The sequence below is a fragment of the Heloderma suspectum genome, chromosome 4 (assembly GCF_057233095.1).
Source record: "Heloderma suspectum isolate Gila_16-S chromosome 4, 16-S_ref, whole genome shotgun sequence".
Lineage (NCBI taxonomy): Eukaryota > Metazoa > Chordata > Lepidosauria > Squamata > Helodermatidae > Heloderma > Heloderma suspectum.
In genome coordinates, this window is record NC_139461.1 from 120,869,873 (window position 1) to 120,887,806 (window position 17,934).

The 17,934-nt window shown below is 46.9% G+C and overlaps 1 protein-coding gene across 1 annotated transcript in view; it reads left to right on the top strand.

Moving 5' to 3' along the window:
* The first annotated feature begins 1,142 nt into the window (after positions 1–1,142).
* Positions 1,143–17,934, top strand: part of LOC146347373 (uncharacterized) — a 154,817-nt gene continuing 138,025 nt past the window's right edge. Inside the window, exon 1 of the mRNA XM_084851500.1 lies at positions 1,143–1,445. Coding sequence (XP_084707626.1) covers positions 1,143–1,445 — 303 coding nt within the window. The remainder of the gene's footprint in view (positions 1,446–17,934) is intronic.

Sequence of the window (17,934 nt, forward strand, 5' to 3'; positions counted from 1 at the left end):
CACGTCTACTCAAAAGTAAGTCCTACTGATTTCAGTGACAGTTACCGTCAGGTAAGCGTGTATAAGACTGAAGGCAAGAATGCTATCAATGGGCACTTTCCCGACAGGAAACCTCTCAGGAAACTCTCTGCAATGCCCATGAGAGGAACCGGAGTCCTTTTATGGAATTCCAGGAAGTTCACCAACACGGAAGACATTACAGCAGACTATGATTTAAATTGAAAAAAGAACACCCATACCACTCACTATGTTCCTGGTAAGCATAATACTGTGTGCGCACACACACACACTGAATGTATAAGGAAGTCACTGCTTCCATAAATAACATTTAAAAGCTGAGGAAATCACAGACTAATCCAGATTTATTAGAGTCCATTTTGGATTTCTCCAGCATCCCTAGTTATTTCTGGAGATATAGCCTGGCCAGTCTGTTGTTCTTCCTTGAACTGCCATCTTTTACCTCATTCCCCTATTGAAAGTGTGGGGCAACACTTTCCAGGAAGTATGAGAATGTGGAAATTGAGTGTGTGTGGATTAGGACGTTATAATCTGATTGTTTTGAAAGCAATCTTCTACTGCCTTCATTGCACTGACACGCAAGGTGTAGATTCCCCCTTACTCTATAAAATCCTGAGCAAACTGCCTTATTACCTCCTGTTCTTTCTTGTCTGAGCGGGGGAAGGTGCACCACCTGCTCAGATAACCAGCCCCGAGGAACAGTGCCCCATCACTCCTTTGGGAACTACAGTGGTTGAACCAAGAGTTAAGGGACATATAAGGTTTCTTTTGCTTTCTCTGCATCCATTTCCCATGAATAAATCATTCTTTCATGCAAGTGGACTTGATTCATATTGGTATCCTCGAATCTGTTTAGTGTCTGGGTCCTGGCCAGGCCCCAGTTTAAGACACACTGTACCGCAAAATTTAGGTTGATTCACTTAAAACTGTGGACTGAATGAAATTCTCCAACTTCCCGACATTCGGCATCCGCCGCATCTGCCACCAGGTAGGTCTGTCCTGGGGGGATTCCATGGGGTGGGGGAGGCTGTTCCGCCACAGATTCCAGGACTCCATGGACTCTGTGGACTCACTGGACTCCGTGGCGGAATTCTCTGATGCTGGCAGGGGTGGTGGTGGCGATGATGGTGGTGGAGATAGCAACAGGAGCAGTGGTGGACGTGGCCTCCACCACTACCATCGCCGCTGCCCGCTGCCACCAGCTGTTTCTAAAATGGCAACTTCCTGCAAGCTGCAACAAGAGCTGGCGCACATCCAGGGCGCAGAATCTGGTGGTGGCGGGCGGCAGCAATAATGGTGGCAGCAGCAGCGATAGTGGCAGAGGTGGAGGTGCAGGAGGAGGCAGCTCCGATGGCGGTGGTGGAGGAGGCAGAAGCAGGCAGCAGGCAGCAAGAGAAGCAAGGGAGATGACAGAAGCAGCGACTCCTGTAAGTCACCTCAGGTAAAGAGCTGGAGGCACTGGCTTGGCTGGGCCAGGGTACTGAAGCTCTGAAGCTCACCGAGTGCTTCAAAGATCCCCTGACCTGCTTCGGGTCACTTCGTGCCCCCTCCGCTTCACCTTGGAAGGGGCCTAAAACAGCCCGAAGTGGCCTGCTTTGACTCAAGGGTCAGGCCTCAGGCCAAAGCAGTGAAAAGCCCTACTTCTTATGTTTTTAAACACAGAGTGCCTCTGACCATATGCAGAATGCTTTTCTTTCACCACTGAGCACTTTTGTTCTCCCCCTACAAATTCTATTCCCCCCCAAGCAACCAACCCTCCTCATCCTACCATCCTCCAGCAACTGTTCATCAAAATAGATGTCTTGTTTTGTGCAACTCCTCCCTACCTCCTCCTTGTTATGCACAAGCTGTCACTGTATCTTCCTCCCCATAACTTCATTTGTGCCAAGACTTCACCAGGATTCAGCCAATAAGTCATTTTTCAAAATTAGGGCTAAGTTATGAAGAAACCCACAGCATGTACTAAGTTTTCCCTCACCACTGAAGCTAGAGCTCATGCAGAAAACAAAACAAAAACAAAAACACACATTTATTTTATTTATTTCAAAAATTTGTATCCCACCCTACATCATTAAGATCTCAGGGCGGCATACAGATAAAATCAACTTAAATAGTGTAAAACAATAAATAATTTAAATAGCTAAAATATATTACATCATTAATCTAGCTAATACCAATTTAAAATCTGAAACAATAAAACAGTTATAAAAATAACTGTAACATTAAAAAATGACAACACATGCATAGGACTGAGCTGAAGGGTAGTCAGTTCTAGGGATGTCAGAATTCCACCATGGTTCCACCACCACCAGAGTTCCACCACCACTCCCAAAATCCGTGGTGGAACAAAGCCCCCCCACCCCCCACCCCACAAAAGGTGCACAAAATGGGACACCTACCTGCTGCCGTTCGCGCTGCATTGAGAATGGTGGCTGCATCTGCCGACGCCATTCGCTTCTTCACAATAGCCATGATAGGCTACGTAAATACTATAGCCATTTGCATCCCTGCAGAAGCTGTGATAGGCTGTGTAAGTATTTACGTAGCCTATCACGGGAAAAAAAAAGGGAACGCAAATGGCAGCGGCTACGGTGGCCGCCATTTGTGTTCCCTTTTTTGGGGGGGTGCCATGATAGCCTACGTAATTATTTATGTAGGCTATTACGGCAAAGAAGAGGGACGCAAATGGCGTAGTGGCTGCCATTTGCGCCCATATTTACGTAGCCTATCACAGCCAAAAAAAAAAGGAACGCAAATGGCGGCCGCCGTAGCCGCTGCCATATGCGTTCGCTGATTTTTTTCCCCCCGTGATAGGCTACATAAATATTTACGTAGCCTATCACAGCAAAATACAGGGATGCAAATGGCGGCGGCTACGGCAGCTGCCATTTGCATCCCTGCAGGCTGCCCAGTGGTCAGATGTCCGGATGCGGGCGGCCCCGGCCGGCAGCTCTGCGGAATCGCCATGGAGTGGAGCCGGCTGGAGAGAATTTTGGGGGGAGGGACAGAGCACCTCCCCCCCACTGCGAATGTCACCCTTCGAAATGGTAAGTGATTTTCATACATCCCTAGACTCAGTTCATTAGACGGAATTCGGTAGGCACTGTATTAAGCCTGCAGTACCATGCTCACAACTCAGGACTTATTTCTGAGTAAACATGCAGAACATCAGGGTGCAAACCTCCCTGCAAAATAACTTGTGGTGGAATCCTATGCACACTTTCCTGAGGGTAAGCCTCATCAAACATAATGGGGTTTCTCAGTAGGCATACATAGTATGGTATAAATGAGCCGTATTTCTCTCCCCTCCACTTAAAAACCAAACCCCAAACTCCTATTTTTATTAAAGTTTTCTGTTCATAGGAACATAGGAAGCTGCCTTATGCTGAGTCAGACCCTGGATCCATCCAGCACAGTGTTGTTGGCACTGACTGGCAGCAGCGGCTCTCCAGAGTTTCAGGCAGGATTCTTTCATAGCCCTACCTGGAGAAACCGGGATTCAAATCTGGGACCTTCTGCCTGCCAAGCAGGTGCTCTGCCACTGAGCTACAGCCCTGCCCTGCTGGATAATGGCAAATGACAAACAAAACAGCCCCAGATTTGTTTCTCCACAACCACGTGAGCCCACTTTTCTCAAAGACTTGAGTGAGAAGGAGAAAAAACCAATCCTCTTTTCAAACTTCTCTTGCCCACCAAAGGGAATTCTCTTTAAGAGTTCCCCAAGATATGCTCTGGGTGGAATAAAGAAGAGAAAGAAAGAACAGGATAGGGGAGGGAAGAAGAAAAGAAGAATGGTAATTGGAAATGCATGGGGGTGGGAGGTAGTGAGAATTCCCTAAGCCAAGCAGCTCCTTGCAGAGAGGTTGTACTTCAGAGGAATGTAGGAGGCTGTAGGGAGTTTGTAAGGACTAAAGTTAAATTAACTTTATGAGGTGAGGTGGCTGAGGAATTTTTCCAGCTTCTTTAAAACTGTAGAACCTATTTAAAAGCTTCAGCAGTTCTTTGATCATGACGCCACATAGTCCTAGCCCTCCTTTTGGAATAATTTGAATCCTACAGCTATTTAGGAGAAATTAAAGTGGAGAGGGAGAAAGAAGTTTGTGGAGGCTGATTGGATCCTTCACTGTACTGAAGCTACTAAACTTCTGCAGAAGCCAAAGTTTCCAGTTTGGAGCAGTAAAATCAGATGCTGTGTGAAACACCAGTATTTCACATGGAGCTCTTTCTTCCCTTCCTTCTCCCTCTTCAAACTTTCATTGCAAGTAAGCTTCCAACAGTGGGCATGTAAGAGCAGAAAAATAGGGGGAGAGAGGTTTTTTGCACCTAAAACAAAAACAAAACTACACACACACAAACCCTACACCAGAGATTAGGGATAGTGACCTCCTAGTGGTCATATTAAACACCTTCTGATTAGGATCTCTAATCCCCTATGTAGCTTGACAGTTTTTACTTTTCATTTTAGTCTTTGAGAAAAGGAAAATTTACACATGGCTAGCACAGAAGCCACTGGACTTAACTGTCTGAAATTTGGCAGATTCCGGGGGGGAAGGACAGGATGGCCTCCCCGCCTGTCGAGGATTCCAGCGGGAGGGACAGAGCACCTCCCCCCCAACTGCGGATTGCCCGGCGTGGAGCCAGGTAGGTGTTTTGTACATCCCTACACACGATCAGGAACAGCAAAATAATAATAAAAAAGATTTCAATGAAGCCTGCACATCTCAAGGAAAGGTTTCGAATATTTCCTAATGTTCTGTGTTATTACCTGAATCCAAAGAACAGTTCGTGATCATATCCATCTAGCTTATCTCATTAAAACACTCTGATTGAAACTGCTTCCCCTGTGGCTTTGCTCAGTCCATATATTTACTTTGCCTGTGGGGATCTGCAGTTCAAGGCACCCTACCTTCTTCTGCTGCTGCCTTCTAGAGTTAGTTTATAAGAAGGATTTAAAAGTCAGAGATTCTCTTATCTTTCAAGAACTGAGGCGGGCTTTTATTATGCCACTCGCTGAGGCAGTGCACACACACAAGCATTACCTTTTGCCGACAACAGCTAATGTAAATATGGTTTAAGCACACACAGCTCTCTTGCATGCCAAACTGAAAGAGAGAGTGCACATCCTATATAAAGATTTTACATGACAGCACATAATGTATACTGTGTCTGTAAAAACAGAGCAGACCAGACTAGTAGATGGATGTTCAGCCTATGCATATTTACTCAGAAGTAAATCCCACTGGTATAAATTTAGTCTGAAGGCCAATATGTTTGCCCTCAAATTCCTAGGGGACCTTTTTCAAAGTGCAATAAAGTCATTTGAAAACACACACACACACACACACACCCTTCAGTAAGGTTTTGGGAGAGAGAGAAGCAAACTGGCACTGCCGTTAACAGTTTGCCAAACTGAAATACAAAGCAAATTTGGGGGCTTTGGTCTAGCTGAAACAAATGAAGTATTTTAAAGGAAGCCTGAAGAGGTTTTTTTTTTTTTGGGGGGGGGAATTAGCAGAAATGTGTAGATCCTTATGGCCTTCACCAGATGTAGCCCAATTGAAAATCCAACTGAATTTGAAGACTCCTTTTCAGGTGAGGGGCTAGAGCTGAATTTCTCAGAAGACTTTTTTTTTTCCTGAGAAAAGTTCTGTGATTTTCATTGTTCTTCCCTCTGCCCACAAAAGGCCACTTTGCTAAATTTTCTCCAAATATTATCCACCACTGTGCATCTGTGGCTGCCTGTACATAAAGAAGTACAGTCCTCCTGTTATGGAGCCTTTCTGTGTTTACAGTGGTGACTATGTGACTGCTGAGAGGGGAAGCTTTTAATTTTCAAGGTTCCATAGAACTCAATGAAACACCGCCATTTAGTGACTGTTTTAATAGTGCAACATCCCAACTTAAATAGATAGCTCATTATTTCCGGAACTTTTTGAGATGGAATGACCAGGAAATATGTCTGGATGTGCCCTGGAGGTTCACCATGTCATGTAAAGGACCCGCAAACTTGCGTGAGTGGGCAATCTCAATAGCAGGATAAAAGCTCCATGTGAAGAAGCCCTCTGTGTGTGTGTTGGTTGCCATTTGCCCCACTGAATTCTCTAGAACAGCACTAGGTCTGGGGAACTGTGGAGGATGCAAGGTGGTGGCCACACTGCCAATATAGCTAGCTGCTGGCTGCTGCCACTTATAGTGGCAGCAATAACAACAAACAAACAACCTGGGGGGGGGGGAAGAAAGAAGCTGCGCTACTGCCTCTGCTAATGGTGAGTCTCATCCCTGAGAAACTGTTGGAGGATTTCTCATCTCCCTGGAGACATGTGGCAAAATAACACCTACAAATCAGTCGGAGAATTTTGAGAAGTCGTTTGTGGCTTTCACACAGCTCTAGTGAGAAAACAGAGGAATATTGGGAGAAGTCTAAAGAGTTTGATAGCTTGAACAAAAACTGTTGAGGGGTGGTTGTCTCCCCAAATAAAAACCTTCTAGTCTTGGAATTTTTACCCCCCAAATTCCAAGAATTAAACATAGGCATTCCTTGAGGAGGAATACTTTCTTGAATGGAGGCATTACTATAGATGCTCCATAAACAACTTCCACTAACCATTTCTACTTTTTATTTTGAGATTTACCAGCAAAGATCCAACTTGTGTGTGTGTGTGTGTGTGTGTGTGTAATCAGTTTTAGATCTAACAAACTAAAACATGGCCCCAGGCTTTTCAAATGGCATTGTGCTATGTGGAAAATCCCAGAACCAGAAGACTGGAGATTTCTGACACAGCTAGCAGTAAAGTGATGGGAGATCAAAGGGCAAAATCCTTCCAAAATGATTAGCCCAAAACATTTCAGCACCACTGGGGCTAAAAAGTAGGAAACACACCTCCAGGATTACAGTGGATTCACTATAACCCTAAGGAGGCTTTTATTTATTTATTATTTATTTATTTCATTTCATTTCTATACCGCCCAATAGCCGAAGCTCTCTGGGAAGTTCACAAAAATTAAAACCAAACAACACACAATAAAACAATTTAAAATATATAGAACATTAAAACCACAATATAACAATACAACCACAATAAAACCTAGCAGCAGTGCAGGAGTTTAAAATACAGATTTAAAACAGCAAAGATAAAAATTTAGAAAGCTAAAATGCTAAAATGCCTGGGAAAATAAAAAGGTCTTCACCTGGCGCCGAAAGGAATACAATGTCGGCGCCAGGCGAACCTCACTAGGGAGCTCATTCCAGAGCCGGGGTGCCACAGCAGAAAAAGCCCTCCTCCTAGTAGCCACCCGCCTCACTTCCTTTGGCAGGGGCTCACGGAGAAGGGCCGCTGATGATGATCTTAAGGTCCGGGCAGGCACATATGGGAGGAGGCGATCCTTCAGGTAACCTGGCCCCAAGCCGTTAAGGGCTTTGAATGTTAACACCAGCACTTTGAATCGGGCCCGGAAATGGACTGGCAGCCAGTGCAGCTGGAAAAGTACTGGAAAAGTCTTTGTTATTCTAGAGGAGGAACTTTGACAGGGATGAGGGACCTTAGAGGAATGGTGGAGAGTGTGAACCGAGAGGAAAGAGAAAACCCCTGGCTGAGGAAATGGAGAAGCATCTGTCCAGAGAAGAACTGTGAGGAGGAGGAGGAGCATGGAAAGCAAAACATTATGCCAGGCTTTGAGGGATGCAGCCATGGCCTTCTGACTCACCTTTCTCCAGCCCCCCCCCCCCATTTGCTGCAACAGCTACTTAAGCAAGTACAGGTCAGATAGGAGGCCTGCAGCTTCATCCAACGACTACCCAACAGTAGTTAGTGTTGGAATAAGCAACAGCCATTAGTTAAAACTGACTGTGTGGAGGGGAAAATAACTAGTTGAAAAGCCACTAAAAGGTTAGTGTATGTAGGGAGTTGGGGTGCTGGTGCTGATTTCACTCTTGCCTACTTATGTACTTAGTTGCAATAAGAAGATGCCTCTTAATATTAGGTAAAGATCCCATTTAAAGCTTGCATATGCATTCTGTCTCAAGTGTGGTCAGAGAAAACCTACTCTGCAAGTTACAGATCTGAGACTCTGAGGGTCTAATTGAGAAACTAGCTTTAGCCTTGAGGGAAAACTAGTCCAGTTGCTATTCTGGTTATTCGTTATGTATTAAAATTCTTCCTTGTGATTCCTTTCACATTTTGTCAAATACATCTTGTTCTTTGTACAATCTATATGAGGGGGATAAAAATCAGACTACTTACTAGCACAAGCACAATCGCTGCTGTAAGCTCCCCATTGTTGTATACAACTATGGGATTGTGCTACCAGATTTGTAGACCTGTTCATCCCAAAGCTTAGGGTGTAATGAAACTAAACACAAAAGCTCACCAAATCTAGTAAGAAATGCCAGTTAAAATTACATTGCACATGCTTGGAAACTGTATATATAAAGTAGAGCTGTGTGCAAATGGCCTCTGGACATTCTCCACCTTACTTGTGGGCAGAGAAATTTGAGAGAGAATTTCACCAAATTTCTCCGGAGGAGGAGAAATTCTTAAAAGTTTCTCCCAAGTAGGGCTCCCATTGGCAGGGCTTGTAGCATAGCTTCCCCACCCCCCAAGGAGTTTGGTGGTTTTCGTGCAGCAAGCTGGCCCCCAGTTTGCATCCACCACAATGCAGGTGGCCACAGTGTTGAGCTCCAGGGATGAGTTGGAGTGACTGCTCTGCCAAAATCTGTCCTCCAATTGAATTTCCTCAAAGTTTTCTTCCCCGCACCTGAAAGAGGCTTCTATTGTTCTGCCTCATTCAGGATGTTTTATCATTTCTTTTTGTGGTGTTTTTGAGCTTATCTAATCACAGCCAGCCTCCCAGGCTGTTTGTGCTTCCTGATCTGAAAAGGCCCAATGGAAGAAATTACCATGGTGCCTTAAAGTGGGCTTCAATGGAAGTGTAGGAGGCTACAGGCTGCCAGAGAGATGAGTGGACAATGAAAAACAGGACACTTAGGCTCACTCTTCAGCCACCTCCTGAGCAAGGTAAGCCCAAGAAACCCAAACCCAACCATTGAATTTCTTTTTGAAAGCAGTTTCTCTTCTTTCAAATTGAATGAGAACGGTCAAAAAAATGTGGGAGGAATTTTTGGCACAACACTAACATAAAGTATGTCATACATATAAAGGCCTTTTTTGCCACCTCTACCTTCTGCCCTTCCATCGCATTTATTAACCAGTGACTGATCCCTCCTTTATCACCATGTTGTTACTCCCACCCCAGCAACATGCATGCTGTATTTATTGGCTGGTTCCTTAACCCTAGGTATTCTAAACCAGCTCAAATCAGAAAGTTGTGCAGTGATTCTGTAACTGTTCAGCTACAGTCAGATGTTGGCAAGAGCATTTGGGGGAAAGAGTTGTGGGATAACTACAAATGAGTATACCAAGATGTTTGTTTGTTTGTTTTCTCAGCAGAATGCTTTTTCTGGAGACTTGAGCTCCAAGTTGTAAGCAAGACCCACTGCTACCAACAGTACCAACTGCTAGGGCTGGTCAGTCCAAGAGCAGCTCAGACTGAGAACCCGGCTAGTTTTGTAGTTTTACAGCAGGGATGGGTAGATTTCCAGGTGTCTGGGATTTCAGCTCCATTTATGGCCACAGTTTAGGTAGAATAAGTGGTTTATGGCCACAAATGGAATAAGATTCCCACAATAGGCTAATGGCAGCTTCCATTAGCTTGCCTCACCTTTTATAAAGCTGGAGAGCCACCCAATGCAAAATACGGAGGACATGCAGGTAAGGGGAGCCAGGCCATTGCAGACTCCGCAGGTTGGATTCTTGGGAATCCAGCCTCATTGGAGTCCACAGCAGACTTCTCCAGCATCCCTATCTGGAGATCTACCTTCTGCCCACCTCTGCTTTGTTGCACCTTGTGGAATGCCATTGGCTTTCTGTGTCACCTGATTCCTGATGAGTCACTAGCTGCAGAGTACTGTCTTCTGACCAACTCTAATGATGGTTTAGTAGTGCAGCAGAGAGAAGGACAGTAGTTGGCTCTCCTTCAGCAAGCTGCCATGGTGGTGTAGAGAATCAGGTACTTGGGTCCTCGTGGTAGTGTCCCTGGTTCAAGACCCCAGGTGCCTGACAGGGACTTAATTCTGAATAGCTTAGTATTGCACTTTTGTCACAGAAACATATGCCAGTTCCATGAGGGTACTCTTGATTGTGACAGAAACCAAAGAAGGAGAGGACCCATGCCCAGGCCACATTTTCGAAATGGAGTAAATAGAGGAGGCAACGTTTGCCCCCTTTCAAAGTCCCAAACATCAGTGACATTACACCAAGAGAACTCCTTACCAAAGACAAGTCAAAACCAAAGACAAGTCAAATGGGCTCAAGTTACAGGAAGCCAGATTCCGGCTGAACATCAGGAAAAACTTCCTGACTGCTAGAGCAATATGACAATGGAACCAATTCCCTAGGGAGGTGGTGGAGGCATTCAAGAGGGGGCTGGAAAGCCATCTGTCAGAGATGCTTTGACTTGGATTCCTGCATTTAGCAGGGGTTGGACTCGATGGTCTTATAGGCCCCTTCCAACCCTACTATTCTATGATTCTATGATTCTATGAAACCAGTCTCTGAAAAATCAGAGGAAAACTTTAATGCAGGCAAAGCCTTAGGATGCATTGCAACTTTCCAGCTTGCCCATCCAAACAGTTGTCTCATAAACAGAACACACACACACACACACAGTACTACAACTCTCCTATGCGGCACCAAAAGATGAGATAAACAAAGGAGCTACAGGCTGATTAATAATTGAAAATTATTTCTCCTCCACTCATGGAGGAAATGCTAGGAAACAATTGCTACTGTAGTTCAAGTTTCATGTCCGCCTTCCTGTAGAGCACATCACTGCCTTTAGCAATTTATGACAGATAGAATGGCAATAGAGCAAAACAAGGTGTGACATAATAAGTCAACTCTAACTATTATTCCCAGAGCTGAGGCATCAGGTAATGTCTACACCTAACACAGTGATGTGGATGGAATAATAAAATATTCAGTGTGCGTCTGAAATGTCAAGGATGGTGGCATTTCAACAAGTGAGAGTTGGGAAGCAGAGGAATGAAGGGATATCTTGACTGTGTCATGTCTTTTCAATAGGGAATATGACAGAAGAATGTTACTTATCTGTTTATATAGTACCATTTGTCCTTTCATAATTGGCAATAAATAAATAAAAGTGGTTATCTTTAGGAATGAACAAAAACATATTATTGATGTAGATAAAGGCTATCATCCCAAACTTTTCTCTTTCGGAATCCACATGGTTTAAACTCTAACAAAAACAGAAGGTCTCTATTCAAAATCAAGCAAGTTTTTCACCAGTGTGCACTGTCATATTAATTGAATGAAGGCTGATATCTTCTGAATGGAACCTTCCACCAATGATGGCTGCAGAAATACAATTGATATTCCTCGCTTGTACAAAAGTCTCAGTGCCACGTATAAGTGACTTGGAATAATCATCCATGTTGATCATGCTGATTTATTAGTGAAGTGAAAATAAAAAAGGCAATTAAAGAAAACCAATTCCCTTTCTCAATTCCATATGCTAATTTACTGTGTACTTATATCCCTTTGGATGGCTTATTCACTACATCAAGTTTCTGGCTATGTCTCCATCATTTTTCTTGTCTTCCCCTGCCCCCCTTACTAGATCACTAGATGTCTTTTTATTTCCCATTTAGTTCTTCTTTCTCATGCAATCAGGTTATTTACTTTCGACACAATCAAATCAGCCAAGAGTCCGGTGCTGCTTCCAGATTTAGGGTGCCCATACCAGCAACTATCCTACTCGGGTCGTGTGTGTGTTGGGGGGGGGTCACTTGAACATTCCTACTCTTGAAGCACAGATATGTTTCTGGCTGCCACTTCAAATCCCTCCTCTTCCTATGTGTGAATTGTTAAAGTGCACAAAGGGGGCAGGTCTAGTCAGAGCTGTCACCACATGGCACCTCTAAAATCCCCACCCTATTTATGGGCGGAGGCACTGGGGGGACAACACCACCAAATTTCTCCAGTCAGAAGAGAAAGTTTCTTGGGGTCAGAATCAATAGGCACACTGGCAGAAGCACAGCTTATTTTTCCCTAAGGGTTTTTTTTTTTTTGGAGGGGGGGGCATTGGCAAGGGGCTGGGGAAGGTTTGCTGCTGCTGCACATGGCAACAGTGTCCTGCTCCATCTGGAATGCTATTATCTGCTCTGAGTTTTGTCACAGGTGAGGAGGCATGGGATGGGACAGGTGACTGGCACAGGAGCAGTTTTAGTACCAAAGGTGCCTGGGATTGGAAGTGATTTCAGGACTACAAAAAAGCAGCCCTGCAACTACAGTTAGGGATATTGCAAGAGCCAGTGGAGATGGGGGTGGAGTCTGATGGACTCCTCCTCACCTGCCCTCCTGGACCCTGCTCACTGAACTGCAGGGCACCGGTGGACGCACTCAGCAAACGCCCTGCAGTTCGGTGAGCGCCTGGCAGCTGCCCCGTCCTCCTAGCAAGCCACCATTGTGTGCAACGATGGCAGCTTGGGCAGTTCCAGGTTGGTCATGTCGCATAATCAGCAGCCGCAACGGGCCCATTTACACAACGTTACTGTCAGGGTTCCTCTTTTGCCTACTAAATACTCCAATAGCCAAATCAACACTCAGACAAAAGGGCTGCTTTCCAAGGCTTTAATTCTGTTTACCCTAATGAGGCATACAGATGCTAATTGCTAGAGACTCGGAGAACTACAACGGAACAGCCATCTAGGGGTTTCTAAGGGTCAGGCCATCAGTTGATCACTGTTTGGGAAAAGGGCGGCAACTCTCTGAACTTAAGGGGTGGGAGGGGAAGATCTCCCCCTCTCCCGTGATGCTTCTGGGCGCAGCTGTTGACGTCGAGCCAATCGGGCTGCGCGCTGAAGCTCTGCCCCTGCGATCTCCCACTTGTGCCTGTGTCTGCGCCTCGCATCTAAAAGCTCAGGTTCTCCTCCCCTTTCCACACCTTGTGTGCTGTCACTCCCAGGGATGGGGGGGGCTCCCCCTCCAGCTGCACTTCTGAAGTCTGGAAAAGTTCCTCCCTCATTAATTGCCTCTCTTCCTCAGAATCAGAGCTGCTTTGGGACTCTATGGGCTCAGCTACAACCCTGACAATTACAGGCATGCATGGAGCATTCACGCCTGTAACGTTGTGTAAGTGGGCCCTTTACAGCTGCAAATTATGCAACGTGACCTACCTGGAAGCACCCGAGCTGCCATTGCTGTGCACAACGGCAACTTGCTAGGAGGATGGGTGGCCCCTTGGCTTTGCCGGGCACTCTCTGGGCCATGGTGAAGCTTGTGCAGCCCTGTGAGCAAGGGTGGGCAGCGGCAGTGGCTCGGCAAGTGCCCAATAAAGCCAGGCATGGGTGGGTGGGTCTGTCCATCCCTGGCTGAGAAGTTACTCCAGCCCTGGCTTTGAGGCTAGGATTTTATAATCAGGCCAGGAGAGTCTTTCTGGAAACTCCAGACTTCTGCCTGGCAGACCACCAGTCCCTGCAGGACCAGGCCCCCAGGTACTGAGCCAGCTGTGCTGTTTCCACCTCCCCCTTCCTGGACCTGGAGCAGACACATAAGCTGGCTGGCTGAGGTGGCCTGGGAGAGCCAGGGTCTGCAGGAGAAGCTGCCACCACTGGGAAAGAGGCGTGCCTGCTACTGCTGTGCTACTGCCACCACTGTCGCTACCATGGACTCCTGCCTGGCACTATTTTTAAAGGGGATTTTTTTAAAAATGGGGGGATTCTGCTGTGTTTAAGGGGTGGGTAGCCTGCCTGATAGGTGGGAGTGAGGGGGCATGTGTCCACCTGATGGAGGCAGTGGGGGGACTGTTGGAGACCAGAACATACCAAGGCTGGGTGGCAGGCACTGGTGGAGGGTTAGGGGCAGGCCATGCCAGGTGACGGGAACAAGGGAGAGATGTGTAATATCTGTCCCCTGTTCTGGGCCTGTCCAGAGCCAAAGGATGGCTGGGAGGCATGACTCCATCCTCTCATTCCTCTGGCCTTGGTTTGCTGCTCTGCAATGCCAGGTCTGTTACCCAGAAAACATTCCTCATCCATGACATGATTCTGGATGAGGGTGCAGACCTGGCATGTATTACGAAGGCCTGGCTGGCTGAGGCCGCTGCTCCAACTCTAGTGGCCATGTGTCCAGCTGGATTTTCATATGCACAGCAGCTGAGGACTGGGGATCGGGGAGGGGGAGTGGCTGTTATTTACCAAGAGTGCTCGGTCTTCACCAGACCCCCTCTCCAGGAGACCAAGGTTGCTGAGTGCATGTACTGGATATTGGGCCCAAAGGGCAGTCTGGGGTTCTGCTCGTGTACCGTCCACCCCGCTGCACAACTGACCCCCTGGCCAAGGTGCTTGAGGTGGTCTCTGATGTGCATGTGCAATCCCCTAACTTATTGGTGTTGGGGGACTTCAATGTACATTCAGAGGCCATCCTCACAGGAGCACCTCGGGACTTCATGGAGACCATGGCTTCCTGGAAGCTGCACCATATTCCAACTGGGCCCACCCATGTAGCCGGTCATGCTCTAGACCTTGTGTTTGTTTCTGGAGAAGCAGGGAGTGATCTGGAAGTCGGGGGTATATCCACCACCCCCTTGTCATGGTCAGATCACTATCTGGTGACGTTGGACTTCTCAGTTCCGCAAACCCTCCGCAGGGGTGGAGGACCCATTAAAATGGTCCGGCCAGATGTTTTATGGATTTGAATGGATTCCTGAATGTGCTTGTGGATTCTCTGGAGCACGCCAACGGCCACCCAGTCGAGACCCTGGTGGGTGGGTGGAATGGCGCAATCACTGGGGCATTAGATCGGGTGGCTCCAAAACGCCCTCTCCCCCTGAACAGCACTCGGACTGCACCATGGTTCAATCCGCAGTTACGACTACGAGCCCTGAAACAGGAGGTGAGATGGCTAGAGTGCCGGTGGCGGAAGTCTCTCTCCAAAGACAATCAGACACAGGCTAGAGCTGTATCTTCAGCCTATCATGTAGCGGTGAAGGCAACAAAAAAGGAATATTATGCTGCCTCTATCGTGTCCACAGAGTGCTGTCCTAGGAGGCTGTTCCAAGTGGTCCGGAGCCTTGTCGGTCCAGTGGCTCCGGAACCGCTGAAGCATTCTAACGCCTCCTGTGAGGCCTTGGCAAAGCACTTTGTGGATAAAATTGATTGGATTAGGAGTGTTATTCTGTGCACTGTGGATACAGTTATCGAGCAAGAGGCGGCCTGTGGCAAACTGGTTTTGTGGTATCGGTTCCAGCTTCTTCCTTCTGATGAAGTGGACAAGGTGCTTTCATCTGTAAGGCCGACCACCTGCTTACTTGATCCTTGCCCATCTTGGCTCATTATAAGCTGCAGAGAGAGTCTGAGTGAGGGGATCAGGGTAGTGGTGAACGCCTCCCTTGAGGAGGGAGTGATGCCATCAGCCCTCAAGGAGGCAGTGATAAGACCACTCTTAAAGAAGCCCTCCTTGGATCCCCAAGTTCTGAACAACTTTTGCCCAGTCTCAAATCTCCCATTTTGGGGCAAGGTGATTGAACAGGTGGTGGCGATGCAGTTGAAGGCACACTTGGAAGAAGCTGATTATCTAGACCCATTTCAGCTGGGCTTCAGGCCTGGGCATGGGACAGAAACAGCCTCAGTTGCCTTGGTGGATGATATGAGGAGGGCTCTGGATAGGGGTAAATGCTCTTTCCTTGTTCTCCTCGACCTCTCAGCGGCTTTTGATACCATTGACCACGGTATCCTCCTGGACCACCTGGAGGGATTGGGCATTGGAGACACCGTATTATGGTGGTTCTGGTCCTTCCTCTCCAACAGGTACCAGAGGGTAGCACTGGGAGAGGAGTTTTGGACCTGTGGCCACTCACTTGTGGGGTGCCACGGGATTCTATCCTCTCCCCGATGCTATTTAACATCTATGTGAAGCTGCTGGGGCCTATCATCAGGAGGTTTGGGGTGCGGTGTCATCAGTATGTGGATGACACGCAGCTCTTCCTCTCATTCAAATCTTCACCAGGGTTGGCTGTAGAATCCCTGTCCAAATGTCTGGAGACCGTGAGTGGCTGGATGGTGAGGAATAAGCTGAAGCTGAACCCTGGCAAGACCGAAGTACTTTTGATAGGAGACAAGAGGAGGCTGGGGGATGTTGACCTGGTGTTGAATGGGGTACGGCTGCCCTTGAAAGACCAGGTCCGCAGCCTGGGGGTCATTTTGGACTCCCAGCTGTCCATGGAGGCTCAGGTGTCAGCTGTGAGCCAGACAGCACTGTACCAACTCTATCTGATACGGTGGCTGCACCCCTTCCTTCCCGACCACCTGCTCCCATCGGTAGTACATGTCCTGGTCTCCTCTTGTTTAGACTACTGTAATTCACTCTATGTGGGGTTACCCTTGAAGATGGTTCAGAAGCTGCAGCTGGTACAGAATGCAATGGCTCGCCTGATTAAAGGCAGCCACCGGCAAGATCACATCACTCCAGTGCTGAAGGAGTTGCACTGGTTACCAGTTGTTTTCCGGGCCAAATTTAAGGTGTTGGTTTTGAGTTTAACCTTTAAACCCCTATATGGTTCCGGCCCAGCCTATCTTAAGGAGTGCCTCCAGCAACACCAGGCAGGCCACTTAACAAGATCAGCCTCGGATGGCCTTCTCTCTGTCCCATCAGCCAGGACAGCTAGACTGGTGGGGATGAGGGAGAGGGCCTTCTCTGTGGTGGCCCCCACTCTGTGGAACACCCTCTCTAAGGAACTCCATGATGCTCCCTCTTTAATGAGCTTCCGCTGCACATTAAAAAAGTGGTTGTTCAGGCAGGCATTTGGGGTGGGTTAAGGTATTTAGAAAATGTTCTTGCTGTAGAATTTTATTGTTTTAAACTGTTTCATTATATACTTTGTACATCGCCTAGAGTGGTTGGGTGACCAGCCAGATGGGCGATTAATAAATTTAATAAATAAATAAATAAAATAATAAATTAAAGTGCCAGCAGCCTTTTCTTGCTAGCTTCTCCTAGGGAGTAACTGTTAGAGGAGCTGATTGGGGACTTTTCTTCATGGTCTGCCTGCTCACTAAGGAGTTTGAGGTTTATTCCTCAGAGTCTGGAGGTAGTGGCACTTCCTGGGGGTCACATGAATAACATATGAGACCTAAGGCAATGGGCCCCAATTCAGGAGGACTAGAGACTAGTTCTAGCACCTCCTTGGAGTCACTGTCCTGGGATGGTTCAGTCTCCACAGGTTCCTGGTCCTGGACCATGACAAGCAGCAGCAACTGTTTTTGGCAGTCTGGCCACCATTTTGCCTTGTGCCTAGCATCACCCCAGTGCATTGTGGGGAAATAATGGCAACCACCACTAAAAAGGTGGAGAATCCTCAGTGAAAATTCTACAAGGTGGCCTTTTTGCATGGGGGGGGGGGGAAACACCTTCAGAAACGTCTCAGAAAAAAAAAAGTTATCTGAAAAAGTTCAGTTTAGCTGTAGGCCCACATAGGAATATCCTACTACTACTACTAACACCAGCACTGCCACCACACCATTGAGTGCTTAATGTACCAATATGCTTCAGGCATGAAATCTGTTTCATAAGCCAAATACAAATCCATGCAGTAGATGCCTATAGTCACCTCAATAACTGTTAAGATTATTTTCCAGGAACTTTAGGCCATCACTAATTCTCCCCTTGTTTAATTCTTACTGAGCCATGAAGACAGGCTAAGAAAGCATGACTTAGATTCAACAGTGCATGAAAAAACCATCACAGGGGACAATCTGATGTCTGCATGCTAATTAGACAATGAAACAGTTAATCAGAAAAGGAGTGTATTTTGCTTTCCTAACTGTGTCTGATACATCCAGCA